At 38.3% G+C, this 26715-nt stretch overlaps 1 protein-coding gene across 1 annotated transcript in view; it reads right to left on the bottom strand.

Moving 5' to 3' along the window:
• The window catches only part of LOC145986396 (uncharacterized), a 317161-nt gene that overhangs the window by 133299 nt on the left and 157147 nt on the right, over positions 1 to 26715 (bottom strand). The window contains exon 3 of the mRNA XM_083120365.1: positions 19401 to 19558. Coding sequence (XP_082976491.1) covers positions 19401 to 19558 — 158 coding nt within the window. The remainder of the gene's footprint in view (positions 1 to 19400; positions 19559 to 26715) is intronic.

Here is a 26715-nt window from a genome sequence, read left to right as displayed (position 1 = left end):
AAATGCAATAGCGTTCAAGTAATTTCATGCGAATTGCGTCAAAATCACCGTAAATTTACCTAAGTTAACGGAATCACCAAAATTATGACTTACGCCCTATTTGACTCCCCCTAACCGCCGCAATGTATGTCAGTGTTTATTGTGACGTTGTAGGGTAACTGATGACACAATGCTCCTGTATTCCTCTTCCCCTACCCGAGATGGGTGCATAAAATGTGGTCAGGGCTTAGAGCCTACAATAACAGTCTCTCCAATAGTATATTTTTATTTAGGAAATACACTAAAACCAATTATTAATTTATTTCGAGTGACAATTTTTTTTACATTGTGATTTGAAGTCATCTGCTTTCTGTAAAAATCAAAATTCCTCAAAGTTCCTAAACTCAACTGGCAATCACACTGTATAAAACTGATGTCATCGAAGACCAACAGAAGACATCCAGGTGCTCTCTTATTACAATGGAAAAGGTTGATGGAGAAATATTAGTGAAGGCTGCATATACACAGAAAAGTAAATGCATCATCTGAAAATTTAAAAAATGCAAAAGTCTGTAGCTCAGATGAAATGTTTAAGTGCATCGTCGAGAAAGATGCAGGAAGATGCATCAAAAAAGCAAGAACTGATGCATTAAAATGCATCTCGACAGGAAGAAATACTTGCATCATATGATGGATGCACTTTGGTGATACCTTTACGATTTACAAAATGCACACAAATGCATTAAACTGTAAACGTGATTATTTGCCGAGGTTATAAAACAAACTTTGGTGCATAAATCGATGCATTTCTAGTGCATCAATAAATATGAAGCATTTAATTTTTGGTGTGTATACCAGTAAGCATGCGTGATACACCGAAAGAGGGAGTTATCGTATCTTTCATTGTCTTGATGATTCGTAAGGTTTCCAAGCACGAAGTGTTTGTTATTTTCTGACACGTGTTACGGAATGAATTTCTCGAACTAATCACGCTATCTTTGCTCGTAACTCCACGAAATGCTTCTACCTTGCACAAGCCGCAACCATGTGGCGAAAGGTTCCCTCCTCCTCTCGTTGCTGCTTTTATGGATGATGTCTTACTAACTACAGTGCTCATAAGAGCTGGACGTTTCCGGGACTCCAGAGGTGATCATTCCGCAGCTCGATGGCTGATATTCCGGCGTTAAAATCGTGGTTGATGCCCGGAGGAAAATTGCGGGAACGAAACACGGATTGCTTCCTCCGGGCAATAATCGTGGCGTCCCACAGATTGGACTTCAATTCGACATCGATTTATTCCTCCCTGGTGTCCGTGACCATCCCTCTCCACTTGCTTTATGATGCCGCCATATCATGAGAGATCGGCAGGGTTGCCAGCGCATTGATTCTAAAATGTAGTTATGTAGGAATCAACGGTGGAAATCTTGACTGATTACCCTGTTCTTTCCGTAACTGTCGCGGTTTGGAGCCCACTCGATATTCCTTCATGGCATTTTTAGTTTTTTTAGATCCTGAATCTGTATGTCTTGGCGCTAAAACAGTCACCTATCTAAAAATGTGTCCCAGGAGAACGCTGCTTCAAGTCGAAAGCCATAAAAGCCATAAACCTGGTCCTTGATTGGCTGTTGTAATTTCATCAGCAGCTTCTACAGCTGATTCCTTATTGGCTGTCGTTCATCTTGCTTCACTTCCAATCAAATTAATGTGTTTTATATTATTCTCTTGAAGCTTGTACTGTGACTTTAACAAGACGTAATCTTCAACCATTAATTCATAAATGCTTCGGTTTTTCCTCCAAAATGATGAACATTTCAGTCCACGACATCATTTTGCCTCTTACGCAAACAGCTCCACAGATACTAATTTGGATGCTCTATGTCCACAAAATCGAATACACTTCAGTGAGACGAAGAGATGACAGGTCTGAGAATGCAATGTTCGGGCTATGGATGGAATGTCGGACCAGTTTAGTGCGTTGGGCCTACTCTCTTTTGTGGCACCAGAAGAATTCTGCATGCATGGCTGTGTATTCATCTGGTAACATTTTCACGTCCTTTTAGCTGAAAATATTATGTACGAATTATCATGTAATGCTCAATATCCTACGTTTTTACGGTGCTCTCTGATCATCATGTTCATCCGGCTCTTTCACCCTTCATCCTGATCATCTCATGATTGGTGCGCGATGTTTGACTTCACGTCCTTAAAATGCAAAGCTCCAGGCCTAAAACGATATTGTCACACCTGTATGATATTAGAAAATAGAGTATTATAAGATTTTAATCGAAATTCTCACTGAAAAGTTTTGAAGTCACTAAATATCTAAAAGACGTGAGTTCAGGTCATGAGGCGACCTAAGAAGCCAATTATTGTTTACTGAGATCAATGTTGATTTCATTGGGTCATGTTAGAAAAATATTTGATGCATATTTTAGGAAGTATCTACAGTTTAAAGTGGGATCTCAACCACTCGAACGGAAGATTGAACCGGAAACTCTTGATTTCCCGGCGAAAGAACGTGTAACTAATCTTTTAGGAATGCCCTTTTTATTTGCACCTGTAGTAGCCACCATTTTGAAATACTTCTGAACTGCGTTGGCAAACTTATACTAGCAGAAGTTGGCTATCTTCACTGCCAGGATTTGAGATATTTGAGATTTCTACCGACAGCGCCAACCAACTTCTCAACTTTTGAAGTAAACGTCACACCATTGTCTACACTTTGCAGAAACTTAGGAATTTTTTTTATCTCCCAAGCTTCACAACTTTGCAACGTTACGTTTATCCGCCTACAAGCAAACAAGAAGTCATCCTGGTAGTCAGCATCAGAGGGAGAGGATCCGAGTTGGGTCGTTTTCTCGTCGGATCCGTTGTCATCTACCACAATAGGCATTTCCATCCTACGCAACTCATTGTTGCTATTGTGTACGCAATGATGGGGCGATCTGCCCCCGTTGTTTGGACAAGAATGACAATGAAGTTGAACACTCAGGCCATTCGCAGCTAATTGGTCGATCTGTCAACGGCAGGCTTCGATTGCAACCGGGCGGTATCTCAACGGCAGTTGCACAAAAATAAACGAAGGGAATGATAAGAATGTGTAACTACATATTAATCCATACCTCTAGCATGGTATCACCAGAATGTTCATAACGACAATGGAAATATGAGATATTTCATTTTACAAGATTTAATAGTAATAATAAAAATATTGTGATATGCGCATGGACATCTGCAGGATTTATCCTGGGAGGGGCAAGTATGATATTTTTTTCCAGAGGGGCAAAGGAGAAATATTTCCACTCATAGGAGTGTTTCCCCCTCAAAAAACACTTATTCGCATTGATGCTTTCATGTTCCTGCAACATCCTTCCAATAATGAACATAAATTATTGTGAATGAAATGTAATGTACGTGTGGTGTAATATATAAGTTTATGTCAACATTCATTTTCCAGGGGGTGGGGCGTGGCACTCCCCCCCCCCCCTCATGCTCCTCTCTTCCCGACGCCTATGGATATGCGATATAGTAATCGGCTATAAATATCATAAATAGGCATAATATGTTCCACCTTCTTTTAGTTTTACTGTGCTGAAAGTATGGCCAAGCAAAATATACTGCAAAGCGTGAGGTCAGTTATATATTTGCCCTCTACTATGGAAACTTTTAGTATAAATAAGTTGAAGCTTTTTTACAAGTATAAAATCATGAAATACAAGTAGCCTCCCCGACGACACATTGGTAACATCGTCGCCTTGTAATGAAGGAGTCCCAGGTTCGATATCGGTCGAGGTACCCACTTAAAGCCTTAGGTCCAGTCCCGATTAGCCTTTGTTTGCATAAAGTGGACTTAAAACAAAACTCAACAACAATGAAGTACAAATGTAAATGTTTCAAATGTTTCAAAAATTATGTAAATGTTTCAAATGTTTCAAAACTTACATATATGCTCTTGCATGTTCATAGTAGCTAGGTATGTAAAACAGTTTCCAGCCTTAAGATTGATCACATAGTTTTGTCCTTAGTTGACGGCCTCAACAGAATATTCGTCAGTACTTAGTAAACACAGTTCCTCGTATTGACACAATGGAAATGTCTTTTTCGTTTTTGACATCTAAGATGTGGTTAGGTTAGCTTAGGAGGGAGGTAATAAGTGGTGGATCACAATATCTCCAATATCTTCCATTTCTGGAGACGATTCTCGAGCCACCTTAACCCCCTCGAGGTACTCATTTACCAGTAGCGTATTCTCAGTGTTACTGCGTTTACAGCCTGAAAACAAACTTTTCTTGTATATATTTTTGTACACTTAGCTTTAATAGATGGATAATTGCAGACTATATAGCCTATTACGATATTAAAACAAGGTTTCAAACCAGAATATAAGCAAATTATGAAATAAAATAAATACTGGTTTACGTACGCCACTGATCTTTTCTCAAATCCCTCGCCCCTTGGTTGTACTCGGAAGGGCGAGGAAATCTATATGCTCAGTTTCCAACGCTGCAAACAAGGTTAGGGGAAGAGCTCTTATATAGTTTATGCTTTCTGTGCCGCATTTGGCAGAGGAAGTGTTGCTACATGAATAGAAATTTTCCTAATTTTGGGTAAAATCGAAGAAGAATTTTTTTATTAAAAATATCAAACTTGACGGAAAAATTTGTCGGACTCCTTTTTCTGTTTCACTTGCATGGCTCAATTAGTGTCTTATTTCTATTATATCTAATTTATCTAGATGGGGTGTATAATAAATGCATGCAATAAATGAGAATTGTTTAAGTAAACGAAGTCAATTTTTGAGGATACGCCACTACCATTTACCAGCGGCTGGATGAATCCCACAGCTGTCCCATTAATATATATATTCCCGCTTAAAATCATCCACTCGGGGAATCGAACCAGAGTCTCTCGTGTGACAGTCAGACAGCCTAGCGACTAGTGGATCATCGCGGCCCTTCCCCACATTGTAATAAGTTTCATTTTGGTTTTTGTATCGTCTTTTTTATGGCTTTTTGGATAATTACGACAACGATGATGGGTCATGGTATGATGAAATTGAATACATACAATGCCCAGACAGGGATGCTAATAACTCCCACACCGATATCGGTACATTTTAGTAAGTGTAAATAAATATTGGTTAAGGGCATCAAATAATTCAGCTTTCACTAAGACGACTGAGGAACCTCTTGCAACTGAAGTTTATGTCTTGTATAATGTTTAGTATGAGACTTAAACAAGTTAATGGGCTCCAAACGAGCTGACCTGAAAAAAGTGGGTAACGTGATAGTGACGTAGCACTATCAATCTCCTGTTTGAGTGGTTGAGATCAAACTTTAAACTGTAGATACCTCCTAAAATACGCATCAAATGTTTTGCTAACATGACCAAATGAAATCAACATTGATATCAGCAAACAATAATTGACTTCTTGAAAGGGAGCATGCGTTTTACGCCAATTTAAAGGAAGGAAAGAAGATGCAAGCTTCCATGTATGTGTTCTATCAACTTTCATCTCGCTAATTTTTCAAATTCAGTCAAATCTTGTCAATACCAATGGAGTCAATCCTTCTGCTGTGAGTTACGGACACCTTGCACTGAATCTCGTACTCGGCTTTGAATGCAATTTCGAAAATCCGATCATCTCCACAATCGGTCCAGAAAAATCCATCCGCCTTTGCAGTAATTAATTTATCTCTTTGCCATCTGGAACCAATTTTTCGGCTTCAGCTTCGTTCATGGAAACCTTTTCAATAAAATCAATTTGAAATCAATATACTGTTCTTTCAATTACAAGTCACAATTTCAGTTCTAACTTCAATATTTTACTTTTAAGAAAGCCAAAAATGTAAATAAAGCAGTGAAATAGTAATATACTTGAGTAGCAGACACGTTATCCTTTATGCAATTTACTGTGTCGTTTTTCCTTCGAAGATGAACGTTGATTTATGCTTCTCTACAGCCAGTACTGATAATTGAGGACTAAAAGTGGTAAACGTTGTAAGTGTCAAAAGCGAAAGTTTTTGACCTGTTGTTGTTGTTGTTTATTTTGAGTTTGTGTTTGAGTCCACTTTATGAGGGACTGGGCCTAGAGTTTAATGTTGGATCAAATTCACTGTGCAATAGTATCGAACCCTTGACCTCTTGATTACAAGGCGAAGACGATACCACTACGCCATCGAGGAAGCACCTGTGACGGATCGGTCCTATAACCTAACGGTTAAGCTGGATTGTCAGATTAAAACAATATCCCTTGCTTGCACCACTACTTCAACCGCGAAGAACAGGTGAGAAGATGACAGAATGGAAGTCCCTTGGTCTTAGTTTTAATGTACCATTCCGATATTTGCCAGACGTAACTGAGATGGTTCAATATTCAATTCTCATTAAGACACAAAATTGCATCTCATCTAGAATATAGATCATTATTTTAATTTAAGACACATTTACTACATTTTTGTGCCTTTTCAAACGAGTATTTCGGTTTGCGTTTAGGTAATAATAAAGTTTAACTGATTTTTCACTTGGAGTACCACTTGGCTTTCTGTCAAAGCCAAAATAAAAATATTATTTATAATAATATAATAAAAATATTATATATTATATAATAATATGTATTAGTAAACCAACTTTGGGCTTGTTTAAAGGTTGTGCCATCAACCTCCTGTCAGTGCGGAGATGCTAATCAAACACTCAACCATTTATCTTTCGAATATCACTTAAGACAACAACACCCAGACTCATATAAAAAACTTACAACATGCACAGGTTCCATTTCCGATATCCTTATCTACATTAATATCTGAAATTCGTACTGCAGTTATTTGGATACTTCATAGTTTAGCTCAAAAACATACGTTTACAATCTAAACAGCCACGACCCTCGCGACAATTTAAATACAAAAGACCTCGCAAAGTCGATATATCAAAAGAACAGAATAGACAAAAGCACTCAACAAGTCAATAGTAAGAGATATTCATCAACAGTTTGGAACATATATAATAGTATAGTATCTGAACTCAGCAACTCTGGCTGAAATCGCAAAAATACGCGGTGTGAGCCAAAAAAAGAAGAAGAAAAGAAAATATTATTTATAATGAATCACTTGCACCAACTACAATTATATTAGTAACATACTTTTGATTTGATTTTGATTTGATTTAGTTTATTTTACTTCGCGTTTTGTGCCTCTTGGCTAATTTGCCAAGATGGGGATGAGTGATGAAATGATGAAATTGATGAATGGACATTCACAAACAACCAAGCCCGACCGGGATTCGAACCCGGGACCCTTGGCGTCGCAGCGCGATGTGCTAACCACTCGGCCACAGGGTCGGGCTAGTAACATACTTATTCATATCATTAGTTCTAGGCACTTAAGTAAAACATGCAATTTTATACACTTATACACTTCCTTTTCATAGCAAATATTACAATTATGTACTGGCGGCGATTAGGGAGGGCGTTGGGGTCCAATTGCCCCCCAACTTTTCGCCCTCCATTATGGTGTCTTAATGCTAAGCCATGTCCACCAAGAGAAGGTAAACTGCCCCCTCCCCCAGTTTGGAACCAAATTGTCGATACAGCAGATATGATGTACACGCATATGTTGAATCATTACTGTTTACATTCTTTACACATACCTAATATAAAATTACACTTAAAACATGCTTTTCTTAGTGATTCAGACTTAGATGAAAGCAACATGAAAGAACAATTTCTGACTTATGTGCCTTTTCCCGAACACCCTATACCCTGTCCCAGCTAACTGTAGAGCAGGATCGCGCATAGCGGCAGAGGAGGAAGAAGAGGAGGAGGGAAATCGAGTTGTGAAAGCGCAACGTTGCCAACCGTATGGTCATTACCGTACATTTACAGAAATGTCATGGCATGTACGGACGTACGATGCAGACCTTAGTCCGTAAACTAAATGCACGGCTTGTCAAAATTTGCACTTGCTGTTTTATCCCTAATATTTCCCTAAGAAATTCTTAAACCAAGCGTTCGGACCAGGAGACAACGATACTGTCAATTTGCCATGTGCGTACGGTATTATCGTTTTCAAAAGTTCGCAACGCTGACAGAGCAAAGCAGAAAAATCGGGTAACTCCAGTCGTCCATTACGCAATCCCGTTCCTCCCCCTGTTCATTGGTGGAGCCGTCTCGCGTCACTACTTGCGCAGAGACTTGTTATCGTTCACCTGGTCTACAGTTAGCTGGTAAAGGCTATAGAATTGCATTTCTAAAATTCACGAAGCTATCTCCAGGAAGTGCCTGATTATTGATGTTCCTGGAAGACGGACAGTACTTATGAGGAGAAGACAGAAATTATATTGCGTCCTTTCTTCTGTCTAAGGCTTTTAGAACCCTCACAAATAAATAGTGGTCAACGTTATCGCTTTTAATAAAGGGATCACATGTTCGATTCCTCTGGAGGCACCGACCACAGTGGTCAGGATCACACTCCACATTGTAGATCCAGATCCTAATTCTCTTTCATTCCTAAACCAAAAGCATAATGCAGATTGCCTCTTGCCATATCTTGACCATCCTTAACAATTTCCTTCAGGTTCATCTAAGTAGTATTGTCATTCTATCTTCATCTTGGATGTCGTAGAGGTCTCTTTGGCATAAGGTTCCCCAATATGTAAACTATGTAAACATTTCTATCCTTTATCAGGTCTCCTACATGGGATTCCAATCAAAGTATTTTATATTTTTTTTTATTCTAATAATATCAAGGGTTTAATATGCAACTGCGCATTACACTGGAATTTCTCGTTCATGTGATGCGCAAACGATAAACCGACATTTATACAATTTAAAAGTAACGTATTAAGTCCTTAGCGCCTAACTTGGTTTTCAAGTTGCTACACAAGTTATTTTGAAAGAATAAAGACCATAGTCTCACTTGAAGTAAAAAGGTAAAAAAGATAAAGTGCTCCCCAGTGCATAGCACCACGCCATGAAGGCGTATAGGGGGTGTGGGGGTAACGCCCGCCCCTTTCTTGATCCGGTCGTGAGTGGGGATGATGTGATCAGCATCACGCCCCTGACCGCCTTTAGCCCCCAGGGTTTCCCCCAGGTACCCATGTTATTCGACGCTGGGTGGGCGCCGCGGACGCTTTCAACGTTAGAAAAGTTCGCGGATTTGAACCGGCTGGGGATCGAACCCGGGACTTTTAGCATGTTAGTCAGACGCGTTACCAACTGAGCCACCGCGGCCACCTCTCACTTGAAGTAAGCACTTACAAATTCAGTTTGCATTTTAAACTTGAAATAAATCTTCCTACTAAACGAATCGAAATGAACATCTCAAAACCCACGACGTCGATACAGTTCTTGAACTCGTCGAGTCGCTGTTAATTTTATAACCTATGTACAACAGGAAAAAAGAAATGCTTGTTATTTGTGAGTGTAGAAGACAGACGTTCTCCTGAAATTTATCATTTTAGTTTACTATATCTCACCTACTCTCTAACCTTTTTAAACCCAAAGGTTTATAGCTGCAGCAACACAAGCCTTCCATCTATCGCTATCCTGGGCAAGATCAATCCAATATTTTCCATCCTTACCAAACACATTTTAGTTTACGCAGCAATTTTCACTAACAAATATATTCTCCTGGAAATTTTTCTATTTAATTGGAATTTTTCTGTTTTAAAATGCAACGTGTCAACAAAAATCAGTTCTTTTGAAATTAAATTAATTATGTAGATACGAGAAAACTAGAATATCAATTTAGATCCAGTGATTGACAACTAATTTAAATCTAATTTTATATTTGCCAAGATGCCTAAATATAATATAAATATTTCTCTTTGTTATGTCAAAATTAATTTTAAACTTTAATTTCAAGAGTATATATTAAAAAAATTGAAAGATATTAAAGATAAATTGTTAGGATCTGCGCATGGAATTTAGAAAAGAGAGAATTTACTTCCCCGCGGTCTCACGAAGGTTGAGGCGTACTGAAATATGAAGTCTAGTTTTAAGTAACCTTCTCCACTTCTGAACATAAAGTGGACACAAATGAAACAAGGTTTTGGGTTCGATCCCCGGTGGAAGCACATAGCACAGTGATCTGGATCACACTTATCCTAGCATAACTTTGACCTGTTTGAGAAAACAAACAATACAATACATTTCGGAATTAATTTGTTTAATTTACTTAAAACCATGACTATTCCCTTCTCTTCTCACGTTTATGAGCCCGTTTCAGCAATCGGCTTTGTATCTTATTTTGTTAAGTCTTCAAAGCTGCTATGAAACAAATGAAGCGAGGTGAGACTTGCTCGGATTAAAAATATAGAGTGAGATAAGTTGTTATTGCGGGCGTGGCATTAAAACTGCTTCCTCATATGCTTTCCCTTGCTCTTTGAGATTAAAAGGATCAAATTGCTCAAAGTTTCATGACGCTGCAACGCGTGAGGTGCTCACCGTACGGAGACATGACTCAAGGTAATGAGGTCCGATGTCAATGTATATGTGCGCGCGGCACCACGGGGAACGCAAGCGAGAGAAAGCGAGGTTCAAACCAATTATGTGGATGGTGCCAATTAGCATTATTAACCTTTGCTTTCGCTTAATGAAGCCGATGCAGACGGCCGCGGATAATGGAAAAACCACACCGGATCATGAGCTCATGGCCACTTCTGCATTTCGCCTTTTCGAACGTGGTTTCCACACGTTACAACCGTTCGGTTCGGTGAGACGAATGGGTTCTGAAGGAAGATCAAACAACTGATAGAGCTGAGTCAGAATTTTCATTACAGCGTATTTGGTACAAATTCATGGCACCAAAAAGCAAGATTTCAAATAAGTGTACCTACAGATGCACAACGAAGAGGCTATTTGCTGAAATTGTAAAGAGTCGCTATCAGATCTCGAATTAGCATCCACATCCGAATTCTGATTGGATGCTTGAAACTATTCAGCTTTGATATTCATCTGCTCTCAAACACCTTCTAGCCTTTGATCGCCCGTTTTGGACGCTTCAAATTAACGTAGAGATCCACATTCTAGAAAGCAATTTTAAGTGGACTTGCCAAATACCTTTATTTCAACTTTTCTAAGTTAGTCAATAATATTTAGAAAATAATAATAATAATAATTGTGATTAGTAATCAGAAGTAGGGGCCTACCAGATGACATAGTGGTAACGTCGTGGTTTAGTAATAAAGGAGTCCCAGGTTCGATACTCGGTAAAAGCACATTTCGCAGTGGGTCTAATCCTACTTAAAACTGTAGGACCAGTCCCGATTAACCTATCTGTGCATAAACTGTGCTAAAAAATTCCAAAATACAAACAATTCTAACCAGAAGTAGTCAACGGACCTTCGTAGTAGAGCGGCTAGCCACGACGCCAGGGGTCCCGGATTTGAATCCCGGCCTGAGCATGGGTGTCCTTTGTGAGAGTCCATTCATCAATTTCATCATGTCATCATTCATCTTAAAAGTCGCTATTATCCAAAAGTGACAGAAAAGCGAAGCTAAGTAACAAAAATACAAAAAAATGAAGTATTTTGATCTCTTTGGTCATTCTTACAAGTTACTGCCAATGAGATGACAGTAATATGACCAAAGGAATAGTTGTCAAACTTCTTGTAATTAAAGGCATCCCGGCTCGATTTCCTGTGAGACGTTATTTAAATATTAGGTTTATTTACACTACTGCAATCCTAGAACAAACTTTTTAATCTTTTGAATAGTAAAAACAGAAAAATGCACTATGAAAATAATGAAAAGTTGTCGGAAAGCCCACAAATAAAGCAATGACTAAAAATTATATAATAATTAAAAGTTCTTGGTTTGAAATTTGCAGTTTCATTTGTATCTTTACTTTTCTTACTTTCCGTCTTTCTTCCTCTTCACTCCCTTCACTTATCACTATTCATCTTCATCTTCGCGATTAGCCAAAAGTAGGAAAACAAAGTAAAATGTTCACGTTAATCGCAGTAATGATTAGACGAAACCTATGAGGAGACACAAACATGTTTAGACAGGACTCGAACATGAAACATTCGACAATCCAAGGCACCGCAACTACACTACCGCACTACATGGATTCGGAAGTAATAAATTGAAACTATCGCAGCTTAGACTGAATATTATCTATACCAACGGTACCCGTTTTAGGCTTTGCGCAGTGACTGTCTTGTTAGAAGGATTCCGCAGAACCACCACTGTAGGAGATTACATACTCCGCGGCCTGAAACCACTTAGCATCGGCGGAAGCGAAATGGCTCAGCCTCGATTCGTAACTTAGAGAAAATTCCTAGAGGCATCTTCCCATAAAGTAATTCGCCAAATTAAATTTCACTTTATAACGAGGATTTGCTCCATTAATAATGAATGGGGAGAAGCATTGTGAACGACGTTAATCTTTCCTTAGCGAATGACGAAGCGGTTTTTTCTTGTTTTCGGTTTCCGAAGGCAGACGCAGTCGCGGAACTCTTCTCCGCCACTTCCCATCGTGCAAGATGCTTCTTCTCGGACAATAACTTTTCAGTGTTCACGAAAAGAGTTATTTCGCGGAAATATCCACAAGGTGGTCACGATTCCATCAATCCCGTAAGGGTGACACGTGCTAAACATATCAAGGGGTATCGTTTCGATTCCTGCTGGAGATGTCTGCATAGTGGTTCCAATTCCAACTTTAAGTTATACGTGCAGCCATGATGAGCTTATTTGCGTATAAAAAAGACCTCAAACAAACGTAGTCAAACATTTTTAAGTTCAAAAACTGAAGTAAATTTGATTTCGGCTTACATTTGGCGTCATCAGTAAACCCACAACTTCACAATTAACATTCAAATATATTGCGTTGTCTAGGGGTGGGGCAAGTGGGTGTAAATCATAAACTTTGTGATTCCTAACTAGCGAAAAGTATCTAGCTACTTTACACTCACTCTCTCTTCTTTCTTCTTTGCGACTTTCCTTTCTACCCTTGCCACCTGAAGCTGGCTGTCGTAACTAACTTAACACTTTATTGCTGGCTTTTGACAATATCGTACTTAAATAAGATGTGGACACAATGAAATGTATAGCATAAAATATTCCAGGGACTGTTGTGCGCTTTCATGTTCATTCGCTTTGATTTTACACAAATTGGGACTTCAGAATTGGAAAATATCGTCCAGGAATCAGCTTGTTTAAAATTTTATTCCTTAAAAATACACAAAATGTAAGGGAAAAGTGGTCGAAAATGGTGACGGACAATTGTTTTTTTCTTTGAGATCGACTGCACAGTGTATTCAAATCTTTATTTTATTTCCCTTCAAGGAAGACCAATGGGAATAAAATGCAGCACACAGCATAGCAGACAAAGATATTATTGTCTTAAAAGATGTATTACTGAAATCAAATATTTAAGATGATAAAGACTTAAAAGCAGAAAATTATAATTTTTAAATTTGTCTTAGATTATGAATAATTTAATTTGAAATAAACTAATAATTGAAACGAATTCTACTTCTGATTCCTACATTTTCAGAACAGAAACTTCTTGTACATAAACTGATATTTGCATAAATAACTTCTTAATTTTCCGTATGTCAGAATACATAAGGATACAGTAGGATTCACCTTGAATTCCTTTTGTCTAACCCTAACGCCTAGACTAATGTAAGTGGTTCTCTAAATACTCTACTTATTTTCTCGATGTTCAACAATTTGAGCTCAGCTTGCATTGTTTTCCAAAAAAGTGGTAAAGCACAGCCATTAGTTCGTGCTTTTGCTGGTTTGCAACAGACAGCGTTACTTTCGCTTTGCAAGTTTACCAAAAAGATAAGCTAAAATTTGTCTTCATTCTCGAATTGCATTGTTCACGCTGTGTCACCGAAAGATACAGGGACGTGTGAATGAGTTCTGGCTGTCGTGGAGGGACGAGATGGGGTTGGACCACGCATGGGTTCTCAATTCAATTCACAAAGGCCACCCAGCTTCTAGGCAGGGAATGGAACTCATAAAATCGCCGTAGCGGGTCGCTTTCTGAGGCGTGGGGGCAGCCAATACGAGAGTAATCCAACGAACGAGCGATTACAGGGAATGGGTAACTGGACGGAATCGTATTTTTAATGCTAGAAAGCCTCATTGTTACGATATCCTCCCACACACAACACATCCACCTACAAATAAACCAGGATGCGAATCCAAAGCAAATTGATTCGTAGAACTGGTTTGGGAAAATCCAATTTACATCTTTAAATCAATATATACGTGTACTGCTTTCGAGAATACACATTGAAAAATTAGAATTCTCTTCCTACGAGGAATTTTACAAAATTTATTTGAAAATAAAATACTTAGGAAAATATTTGGACCTGAAAGGGATGGGGAGACAGTTGAGTAGAGAAAGTTACATAACGTAGAATTTGTAGTCATGTCTATATATTATTAGAAAAATAAATAAAGAAGACTTAGGTGGGCAGTCCATGTCGCACAATTGGGAGAGGAAAGAAGGGTTCACGGGATTATTGTTGGGAAACCTGATGATAATTGACTTTACGAAGGGCAAGACGAAAATGGAGGGATAACGTTGAGAACCTAAAGGAAATCGGTAGGGATGGGAAATATTGGATTGAACTTGTACAGGATAAGGACAGGTGGAAAGCTTATGCTTCAGCCATAAACCTTGGGAGTTAAGAAGGCTAGAGAGTAAGTTAGTTAATTTGTTGCTACAGGGCAAAATTTAAGGGGATATTGTGGCATGAAAGTTAGTTTTACCACTTAACCATGGATGTCACCAGGATGTTTTCCAGGAAGGGGCAAACAAGTTATTTTTACAGGGGGAGGCAAACTAGGCATATTGCCGAGTCCCGTGGTGGAGTGGTTAGCACATTGCGCTACGACGCTAGGGGTCCCGAGTTCGAATTCCGGCCTGGACGTAGATTTTTGTGAGTGTCCATTCGTCAATTTCATCATACCATCACTCATCTCCATCTTCGCAAATTAGTCACAATTGGCACAAAAAGCGAAGTAAAATAAAGCAAAATCAATCAATCAATCAAAACGAGGCATGTTCATCCATAAGTGTTGCTCTTCTTCAGTTTGAAGTTATCATGTTCATGTAACTCCCTTACAATAATTGCCTTATATAGCTGTGACTAAAATGAAATGATATGTGTGAAATAGGTACTTCTAGATTAACATTAATTTTCCACGGAGGAGGGGGGCGGCTTGGACCTCTTGTACCCCTTCCCCTTCTGGACGTCCATGGATTTAACTAATGGCAATTATGCTATATATGCATAAACATATGATTTGTGTCTACATCAGTTTACATGTTACAAATGTACAAATTTAAATAATTTATAACGTATTTGTAACATTACTGAGACGTTGGAAATTTTTTCAGTGGACTTGTTTGAAATATGCATCTAAAGGAAGAAAAAATACTCTGCACGCTTTTTACCATGTTTTTCGGGAATTTATAAAAACAAAAGTAAATGGAGAACCTGAAATTAGAATTATAAATTAAAAATAGAATTTTACTCATTGCCAGTTGAATTTACTTACACGGCATAATAATAATTCTACTAACTAGATGATTTAGACAAAAATGGAAAATTAAAAAAGAAAACATGAAATATAAGACATTTTAAAAAATGAGCCTAATATGCTTTGGAACTAGAATGCAGATGTAATGTCAACAACATCTCGAATTTATTTAATCTCTAAAACTTGCACGTATGTACGGCAGTAGTAATATTCAGGTACACACCCACGCAAACACATAGGCGATATTTAGAGGCGGAAACGATGCGAGGACAACCATGCAAGCATGTCCCGTTCTTTTAGCTGCTTAAATTATTTGTTTTTGATAAACATCGATCAAAGACTCTGTACGTCAATACATCAGCACAGTCTGGTCTTGCCTGAATCTGAAATAGTGTTGTTAAGATAGGTTTCCAAGAATTGTCGCCAGACACAGGCAGTACATTAATAGGTTAATTTGTTCAATAAAGAAATATAGGATGAGGCAGTAAAACGGGAAGATTTAAAAAATTCACAAAAAATAGAGAATGCAAATATTAGTTAATTTTGTAACATGAATGTACTGTACATGAGTTGAAATTACTAGTATACCTGACAAATGTTCATGTTTTTAATATGGTGTCAGTAAGATGGCGTCCTTGATTTTGGACACATTGTCGGAGTCTTAAAGTAAATCCGCCCATGACGTTGCGAGAGGCAGTCAAACGGGAAGATTTCAGGAGTGGCTGGCGGGCATGGTTTGGGGGTTATGAGAGTGAGGGCGTGGCCTTGAAGGTGACGGTAAACGCTGGACGTTATACTGATATGTTGGTAACTTTTTTCCTGCCTGTCCTCGATGACTATGACCCAGATGAAGAAACACTCTTCCAGCAAGATGGTGCAACTAGCTATACTGCCGGAGTGTGTATGGATGTGCTTACACTCGCATTTCATGGTCGTCTCATCAGCACATTCGGCGATATTCCGTGGCTTCCCCGTTCACCCGATTTAGCGGCTCCTGACAGCAAAGTTTATACTTAGTACACTCCACGTAGTTTGTTCATAAAATGAGAACTGTAATTGTTAAGTTGTTCTTGTTGAAGTTTTTCAATGACCAAAGTATTTTATTATTAAGCATTAAATAATTCATGAAACAGCACTAAATCTTACATTGAGATTATTTTTAAAAAATCAGAAATTTTTATCGTTAATGAACTTTATCAGAACTCCAGTATTTTATACCGTTTCTAATTAGGTTTGTATTATTACACCCAATTTCACGAACCTCTATACGTCTCAGCAGATTCCTATTAGTAGCTATCCTTCCTTTGAAAGTAATGAAACTCGTTATTCATAGATATAAATTGCTAATGTTTTCAAAATTTAGATGAAAGAGGCTACATTCACTAAAGTCACGAGTAAGGAGAAGAAAAATATTTCACTTCTTAGAGGTTGACGAATTTATATACATTTTTCTTTATTTATTGTTCATGAAATCAAATAAAAGCGTTAGAAAACCCCCCTCTCTCTCATACACACCCACATATGTATATGTTTGTGTGCATGTATAACTTATATTTATACAGTATATGCACATGGTATTTTAGTAAAAGCGTGCAAAGAGAATACAGAAAATAGGTGATGCACAACTGAAATAGGGAATCTCTGACTGGTGAAACCACCGTAACAAGGCAAGGGCTGAAACATGTTGAGCGCTAGAACGTACTGTCGCCCATAGGGATGAAAGATATTCACAGACGAAAAATCTAGTGGGTTCAGGTCGAGTGATCTTGCAGGCCAGAAGCTGGGACCTCACCGTCCAAGTTGACGAACAGGGGGCTGGATGTGTGAGTGCACAGATCCTTACCAAATATGCTAATCGACAATACTAGACTTGTGTTTCTTGGCAAATTGCGTGGATGAATAAGAAGAAAGAAAAACTGAACATTCTTGAAAACTACATTTTTTTCTTCTTAGCATCATTGGCAAGCGTCCAAAATTGTGTCCACTCCGTCTTAAAGTTTATCGAGAATAAAAAGGCCATCCATCGGAAATGAAAGCATTTAAGTATTTCGTCCGCCATGAAACTTGCTAACTTAATTTTCTTTTGTCGAGTTGTTTCCATTTAGACAAGTCTCCCGGGAGAGCCATTATCGAACAGGAAGTGACGTAAAAACGGCCATCCAATTGAGTCAGAAGGGGTCAGGCACTTTTTCTCCCCCTCCCGATGTCGGGTCATTCAAGCTTTAGGAAACCAGACTTTACAGCGGAGATGGATTGTCGGTTCCTCTCTATAATTACCCTTTAAATCACTGCTGAGTATTTCGCTGCTTCTGCAGACCATGGACCAACGCCCATTTTGCAGTCTAGTAGAGGATCTCACTACAGGTAATAGCAATAGAAGAGACATGGTTGTTTCCAGAGAATGGTCGGACGAAATGAGAACAAATCTTTGTAGTTTGGGGAATGAGCTTTCGTGGCTCCAAGAGCACAGACGTTTAGTAACAGCCTGGAAAGTCTATGCTTTTACCAATATTGAAAATGATGCAATAGACTAAGATGTTATTTTATGTTAACGTAAATGTGATCTGTGATTGCAAGCTGTTAATGTTGTCTGTTTATTTAAGAGGAGCTCAAGCGTAGCCAAATGGTGAAAGCTCTTGCCTTTGGTGGGAGCGGTCCCGGGTTCGATTCCACGTGGGAGCTCTCAAAATCTCGATGTTGAAGCAGGGTCGTGAGCACAATTTAGGAGCTACTTGAAATGAAGTAATGGGTTCTGGTCTCGAAAGCAAGAAAACAGTGTCCATGAGACTCGATGCGTTGACCACGCGTCACCAAAAGATAAGTCGCTTGGTATGCCTTGGCTCCCAAATGGCTGTTGCGTGACGGAGTTTGTTTTGCTTCTTTAATTAAGGTACCTTCCAGTATTTGCTTCAAGTAACTCAGGAATGGTCCAGATCCTATTTGATTCTATGACCTCCTGAATACGAAACCGCTACCATTGCCTATTCACCAAACTCATAACCTTTTGATCTGCGCTACTAAAGACTTTTCCTAAGAGCCTTTCTTTCGAAAAACCACTATGATATTACGATTTTGAAAAAAAAATCCACCCCTTTAGAATTTCTTCTAGATTCGAAAAACGAGTATAATATTACGATTTTGAAAAAATATCCACCTCTTTAGAATTTCTTTTAGAGCGTTCAAGTATTCAAATATTGGTGATATTTTCTTTCCTTGTGTTGTTCACAAAACTGTTGCAGATATTCCACAACAGGAATATAGGAATTCTAAAAATGCGGAATTCTTCAAAATCAAAATATCAAAGCGGATATTTTTGAAAAGGATAAATTTTCAGAAAAATCTTAGCTGGTGCAGACCAATGTTCGAGCTGGACCTTAATGGAAAAGTAGCTTCACATACGCACATGCAGAGAATTGTATAAGTTGGTATTTTTTAATTCTTTGAATTCTTTGAATTCCCTTTCTTATGGACAAATGCAATTTGAAGGTTCAACCATGAAAACATCTTTAACAGCCTTTTGTTAGAAGCCTATTGTCTAAATTTACCATATTATTAGTACCAGTAATATATTTCCAATTAAATGAAGTAAAGTAAACGAAAGACAGTAAATATAAATAATATAGTGTACTCATAATTCGTTTTATAGATAACTTTATGCACAGATTAATTAAATCAAACTGGTCACAGACTTAAGAGCAGGTCATAACATAAAGTTTGCCTTCGCCGAAAATAGAACCCGCCGACCTCTCTGGTAGTTGCCCTACGACACCAGCGTCTCTGGTTCGAATCCCGGCCTGGGCATGAGTTTTTGTTTATGAGTTTCCTTCATCAATTTCATCATATCATCACTCATTCTCACCTTCGCGATTAGCCAGAATATCAAAACAAGAAGCACGTATCATGGTGTTCATCCACCTACCTTAACCTGGTAGACCCACAACGGGATCTCGGTGCCAGCCGAGAATCCTACTTCGCCGCCGAATACGTAGATGGCGTCCTTGTAGGGAACAGCCGAATGCTCCTGCAGACATGGCGGTTTTTCGCCGGTCGGCTGCAACTGCTCCCACCGATTTTCAGCTGGAAAGAACACAACAGTTAGTTACAACAATACGAGGCTTCTAGGTATGTATTTTAAAATACTGTAAAACGTACCGTTTACTTTTTGTGCCTTATATATTAAAATACCTGACAGCAGTACATCACTGTCTACGGTTCGATTATATGTATTGAAGCCTGCTTTGATTTCTGGAAGTAGAACAACATTTTGATATATAATGTTACTCACACTATCCTATCATATAAAATCGTCGTAGCCTTGTAATAAAGGGGGCTCGTGTTCGATTACCGGTGGAGGCATATAGTGGTTCGGACCAACCTTTAAACTTTCCGTCCAGTCCCGATCAGCCTTACTGTGCATAAAGTGAGATTAAAACACCGACTTAATCAATCAATCATATAAGGAGGTTAACATTTTTATAATAGAAATACGTTCTCCATAGTTCTGTTATTAACAGTAATGATATTTGTTCTAAAAAGAATTGTTTAACGAAACTTTAAAACAGTTGCCTTAGTTTTCACGTAAAACATTTTTATGATATTAATAAACTCAAATTAAAATGAGAAACATAAATTCAGAGTATGTGAATATAAAATCCTAAAAAAATATTTGGACCTAAAAGGGATGAGGAGACAGGTGAGTGTAGAAACTTACATAATTTAGAACCGCATAATAAATATTCGTGTCCAGATTTTATTAGAATAATTAAATCAAGAAACCTTAGGTCGGCAGGCCATATGGCACGAATGGGAGAGGAAGGAAGAGTTTAGAGGATTCTTGTTGGGAAACCTGATGGTAAGAGACCTGTAGGAATGCCTAGACGAAGATGGAGGGGTAACGTTGATATGAACCTCAAGGGAATCGGTAGGGATGGAAAAGATTGGATTGATCTTGCCCAGGATACGGACAGATGGAAGGCTTGTGTTGCTGCAGCCATGAAACTTCGTGTTTAAGAAGGCTCGAAAGTTAGTTTGGTAGACTTAGTTAGTATAAGAATGCCTTAGTTTTCACGTAAAACATTTTTTGCGATATTTATAGACATCATTTTAGTAAACATCATTGTTTGCACGGATAACTTCAGTGTGTCCAAAAATAGTGTTTAAACATTTTGAACTTTAGTAACACAGAAACTTTTATAGATAATTCCATTGCTCTTTTTGTAATTGAAGCTACAATGTCTGCGTTGAGAGTGTGTTAGCAGTTGTAGGTATTATATTGTTTTTAGTTCCGTTACAGCCTGCCAGGTATATACAAAGCGCCAGAGATGAGCAATTTTGCTTTCTAGCAAAGTAGCAAGTATCAAATCTCCAGATCTCCAGATTTCACACCATTAGATTTCTCCCATTGGGGAACAGTGAAGAACGATGTAAAAGCCATAAAGCCACGGACATTGAATGATGTGTGTCATGCGATTGAGACATCCTGTGCTCCCCTCCAGTTTGTCGAACAGTCGATCTGTTCTACATCATTGCATGTCCTAATGAACTTCTATAACGTTAAGGTGTGTGGTACCGTAAAGGTTCATATCTGCTGTTATTATTCTTCCTGTTATTAACGTTCAAAGATTGTAAACACTATTTTAGGACACTCTGTATGTGACAGGTAGGTTCACATAATATGTATCATTAACTTGTAGTATATGAGAAAGATGGAGAGAGAGATAGAGAAGGAAGGAAGAGAGATTCTCTAACCACAACAATTGAAGACGATGGAGAGGAATGAACAAGGAAGTGTAAGCATGCGTTCGTGGCATTTGTTAGTTATTGACGACAGAAAACAAGAAAGAACATGTCAAGATGTCCGAATTATTTTTCAACCACGTCTTACATAAGTAAAAACAACAGTTTATATTGTTCTCCGGGAACTTTTCTAACGATGGAAGCGGCCCCGGCGCCCACCCAGCGTCGAATAACATGGGTACCTGGAGGAAACCCTGGGGAGTAAAGGCGGTCAGGGGCGTGATGCTGATCACATCACCCCCACTCACGACCGGATCAAGAAAGTGTGGGGCGTTACCCCAACACCCCCTATACGCCTTCATGGGGTGGTGCTATGCACAGGGGAGCACTTTACCTTTTTTATCTATTGTTCTCAAGAGGAACAGTTTGTCATGTCAAAATATAATCAAAATCCGCCTCATTAATATTGTAACATTATCCCGAGGAGCTTCCCCGATAAGTAGTAATCAAGAGGTCTCTGGTTCGACTTGTGGAAGTAAGAGAACTATGGAACGGATGGACGAAAACGTGAGGGAATTGGTGCTTCTGATCCCACTTTAAACTGATTAGCTTTTCCGTGCTTAAAAAAGGTTTTAAAGCAAATATCAAAACAAAAAGAAAGATATAAAATTATCCCCCGCATTTATGGCGATTTGGTCCTGAAATCGCGAAGCCCTGGGTTCAAAACCCTATGAAGGCATATTACACAGTGACCAAGTTCGAACTAGAGCAAGTACCGATCAGCTTAAACTAACTAACTCTCTAGTCATCTTAAACCCTAAGCTTCTTGTCTGCAGCAATACAGGCCTCCCACCTGTCCCTACCTTGAGCAAGATCTATATACTCTTTCCCATCCCTACCGATTTCCTTTAGGTCCATCTCAACGTTATCCCTCCATCTCCGTCTTTTCCTTGCTACAGGTCTCTTACCATCAGGTTTCCCAACAAGAATCCTGTAAACTCCTCTTTCCTCTCCCATTCGTGCCACATGGCCTGCCCACCTAAGTCTTCTTGATTTAATTATTCTAATAATATCTGCAGTATTATATAGTTATAAATTCTGTAACCTTCTCCACTCATCTGTCTCCTCATCCCTTTTAGGTCCAAATATTTTCCTAAGGATCTTATTTTCAAATACTCTCAATTTATGTTCCTCTTTCAATGTAAGGGACTACGTTTCACACCCATATAATACTACAGGCAAAATTACTGTTTTGTATATTTTAACTTTTAGTTTCTTAGATATTAAACGAGAAGACAAAAGTTTATTAAGAGAAAACTAACATGCATTTCCTGAATTAAGACTACTTTTTATTTTATCTTTAATATAATTTTCATTTGCTAATATTACTCCTAAGTATTTGAATTTGGAAACTGGTTCAAACGAGTTGTTATCAATAATTTGATTTTGATTATTACGTAACACTTGGTTTCGGCCTGTAAGCATATATTTAGTTTTCTCTTTGTTAACTTCCAAACCTATCTATCTCTTTAGCAGTTTTGAAAAATATTCTATCATTATTCTTAATTGTATTTATATCATCCCCTAATAAGTCTACATCATCTGCATATGCTAACAACTGAGTCACACATTTAATTCTAGTCCTTCTTTAGTTTCTTTTACCTTCCTAACAGCATATTCTAAGGCAAAATTAAAGAGTAATGGAGATAATGCATCTCCTTGTTTTAACCCATCATGAATTGTAAATTTGTCAGACACATTAATACCCACACGAATTTTACTTTCTGTTTCACTGGTGCATACTTTTCTCATACTAACAAGTTTCTTAGGTATTCCAAACTCTACTAATATATTATATAATTTATCTCTTTTAACTGAATCATATGCTTTTTTTAAATCAATGAATAGCTTGGACATTTTGATTATATATTCCCACTTTCTTTCAAATGTCTGTCTCATGTGAAAAAATTGATCTGTAGTTGATCTGTTACGTTTAAATCCACATTGATAATCACCTATAATTTCATTAGCATATGGGTTTAGTCTTGTTAAGATAAAGATAATTTTAGATAATATTTTATATGTTGTTGAGATTAGAGAAATTCCACGGTAATTATTGCAGTTCATTTTATCACCTTTTTTAAACGCAGGAATAATTATGTATTCTTTCCACTGTTGATGGATTGCTTCTTTATTCCATATTAAAGAAATTAATTTATGAATTTGACATATTAACGAATTTTTACTATGTTTAATTAACTCAGCTGGAATTAAATCAATGCCAGGTGCTTTGTTATTCTTTAGCCTTTTAATAGCATCTATTACCGATCAACCTATATGAGCAAAAAGTTTTGAACACAAACTCTAAAAGTAAATATTCTACTAAGTAGTGATAGGATGCCAAAACTGTAGGGGTAAGGACAGTTTACTTTATATTGGTAAACAAGGCTTAGGATTGAGATGTCACTGTGTCTGTGCAAAAACGTGGGGGCAAATGCCCCCTAATCACCACCACTGCTTCTACTCCATCAACAGAATTATCAAGGTATCTGTAGCCGATTTCAACTTTTCCCACATTTTCTTGTACTATCCTATTGACTATACAACCCAACCACGTTTGTTGTATATTTGGTTGCATAAGGTAAAGGAGTGCAATATGATGAAATTATACTGAACGCTACTTCAACTGGCGGCTGGGAAACAGCGAATCAGCGATCAGTTGAATTTTCTTCGACTGAGATCGGGCATTTTCGAGTCACAAGGTACCGAACGTTTTTCGCGCGAGGAAACTTATGAGCGTTGGGTACACCACGTGTTGCCAATCGTACTGTAAAGCTAGAAAGAGTCTTGTCGGTAACAGAAATCAGCGGGGGTTAATGGTACAACTGCACACGTGGTCTTGAAAGATGAAGTTTCGGGTAAGGACCACTCGCAGATCAGAATGCAGGCGGACACACAGTCATATAAAGACAACTGGCAAAAACAGAAGTACACTTGGCAACGTTGCTTCGGGAGAGCGATGTGACACCTTCAGCTTTTACTTCGTAACTGATTTCGTTGACCCCCATCGGACCACACGCCCCCGAAAATGATTGGGGGAAAGAAAGCGCCAGAAATAGCCATCAAGGTCAACCGCCAGTTGGAATTCAGATCAGTAGCTTTTAGTGTAAAGTTAGAGTTAGAGCTGTATTTACTTAATAACCCTCGCTGTGCTCCATGGGTACAACACATTAGTACTGTTCACGGTGAACGGTTTTAGTAATAAGGTGTGTTTTATACAGCATATATTGATACACGTGCAGATTTAATTGTATCTTCTGCAAATATGCTCTATAAAGAAACAAACTGCCGGAGTACTAATTGAGTACTAATTCTTAGCGTTACTAGTTTCACATTTTTAAAAGACTGTTAATGATGATATTTTATATCACAATTAATTACCGTCTGAATCTATTTCATTACACCAAATGTTATCTTCCAACATTTGAAATTACATCCAATTATATCAAAATAAGAAACACCTGTTATGAAATCACAAAATACAGTTTTTCACGCAATATGGGAACAAGATCAATAGAGAATAGAATTTTGCATAACTTTCAGGATAGTTTGACTCCGCAAAACTGTTGCGCGGTATTTTTTAAGACCCCGTCCCGTGAATGCTGAAAACTGCAGATAAATATCGGCTGGTATCGGTAAATAAAATTCCTACCCGTAACTTCCGATACAGATACCATAGGTATTGGCCAATACCATTGGTATCGCATCAGTTCTAGTTTAAATCCTTGTTTCAGTCTGGCGCGCCTCTGGTGTGACGCACTCATACATCCCCAATATAAATTAAATAGCCAGTCACTACTCTATCTGTAGGACTATAATTTCACATTTCCCCGAATAGTATTTGAAGATCTGTGTAGATGAAGTCTCGAAAACTATTTGTCTCTTCCATTCAGCGCCTCTTACGAAGTTTCTACTTCACTCAAATTCCAAAGGTTGTTCACGCAAGAAAAGGGACTGTTCATTGGTATGCAAATCCTGTTTATCGCAAGAACGCATTTCGTTACTTTCCTGAATTTCGACCACTTTCTTGCTAAACTTTCTTGAGTAGTAAATCTAATTTTCCGATAAGAGGCGAGGATATTCTTTGTTGCTCTCGGTGCTGCGTTGCCACAGTTGTTTTCACGGATCCAGAGTTTTGTACTTTCGGAGAATTAAACAGGTGTTGCATGCGGAAGTAGAGCAGCGCCAGGTCGGGTGGCGTAAGCAGGAAATTCCGCATTGGGAGTCAGGTACTGCAACCGATTCTTATGCGGCAATATGGAAATGCCGCACTACAGAGAGGGAGGGGGGAGAGGGAGGGAAGGAGGAATAAGTGGAGAGAAATGAGAAAGTGTGTTAAATAGTAAAAACTAAATTAAAGATGAAAATGAAGATTTATTCCCTTAGCTGTTAACCTGCTTTTTAAGTTCTGGGTGGAATACTTTTTTTTCAGATCAGCATCTACCATCTCTAGAACAGTATTTCTAAAGCTTTATCTTGTTCCAAGCCATTTAAATTTTCAACTGATCTGCGAAACATCTGCAGGAGGTTTCACATAAAAATCGTAATTGACATGCAGCAACCGGCCTGTGTAAAGTTGCATTAACTTTGTTATTCTACGCAATAGGACTTCTCAGAGATTTTTGGCCACGAAGAGAAACATCATTTCACCTTACATTACCATCATGCAAGTGTCAGAACTTTTAACAGTTTGGTTGTGTTCATATATATACACATATGGCGAATTACAGCAACGCAGTTTCAAATAATAACCTTTGAACATCATTTTGTAACATCTATATCCATGCTCAAAACAACAAACATTCTACATTATTATTTTTTGTTCTATTCTTCCTAGAGTTTTACATACAAATTGATCGTCAACAGAAATGCGACATACTGTTGAAATTCCAGCGATCACTGACAAGGCCGTTACATTATGAAGGGAATGTGACTCCGTCAATCTATTCAGCCAATAATGCAGAAAAAGGACGAAGCAGGTCGACTCTTTCACTGAAGACGGCTCGAGACGTCTTAAGGCGGAAAGGTCTCTTCGCTTCCGATCCAATTGGCGTTGGGGTTTGGAAGCAGGCGGCAGAAATTTTAACCTCCGTGCCCTCATTATTTTTAGACGTCTCAGAGAGGTCTCGCCAGTAATATCCTGTGTATCGTTGAACCGAGTTGCAGACAGGATTTGAAACAAAAGACTTGCTAGCTCCGTTTGATATTTCGAACGACGAGCTGGAAAGATGATTTGAACCCATTCGTTCACACTTGACTTTTGTGCATGTTCCCTTTGCAGATCATTCAATAATTACGAAAGTGTATACTTTTCTCAAGTAATCGACTCCCTAATATTTGATTTGATCAAGTTTTTTATTTATTTCTATTTTCTGTCACTTTGGCTAATAGCAAAGATGAGGATGAATGAATGATGATAAGATGAGATGGGTGAAGGG

This window comes from Lepisma saccharinum, chromosome 4, assembly GCF_977018435.1.
Source record: "Lepisma saccharinum chromosome 4, izLepSacc3.1, whole genome shotgun sequence".
Classification (NCBI taxonomy): domain Eukaryota; kingdom Metazoa; phylum Arthropoda; class Insecta; order Zygentoma; family Lepismatidae; genus Lepisma; species Lepisma saccharinum.
This window is presented reverse-complemented; position numbering and strand designations above follow the sequence as displayed.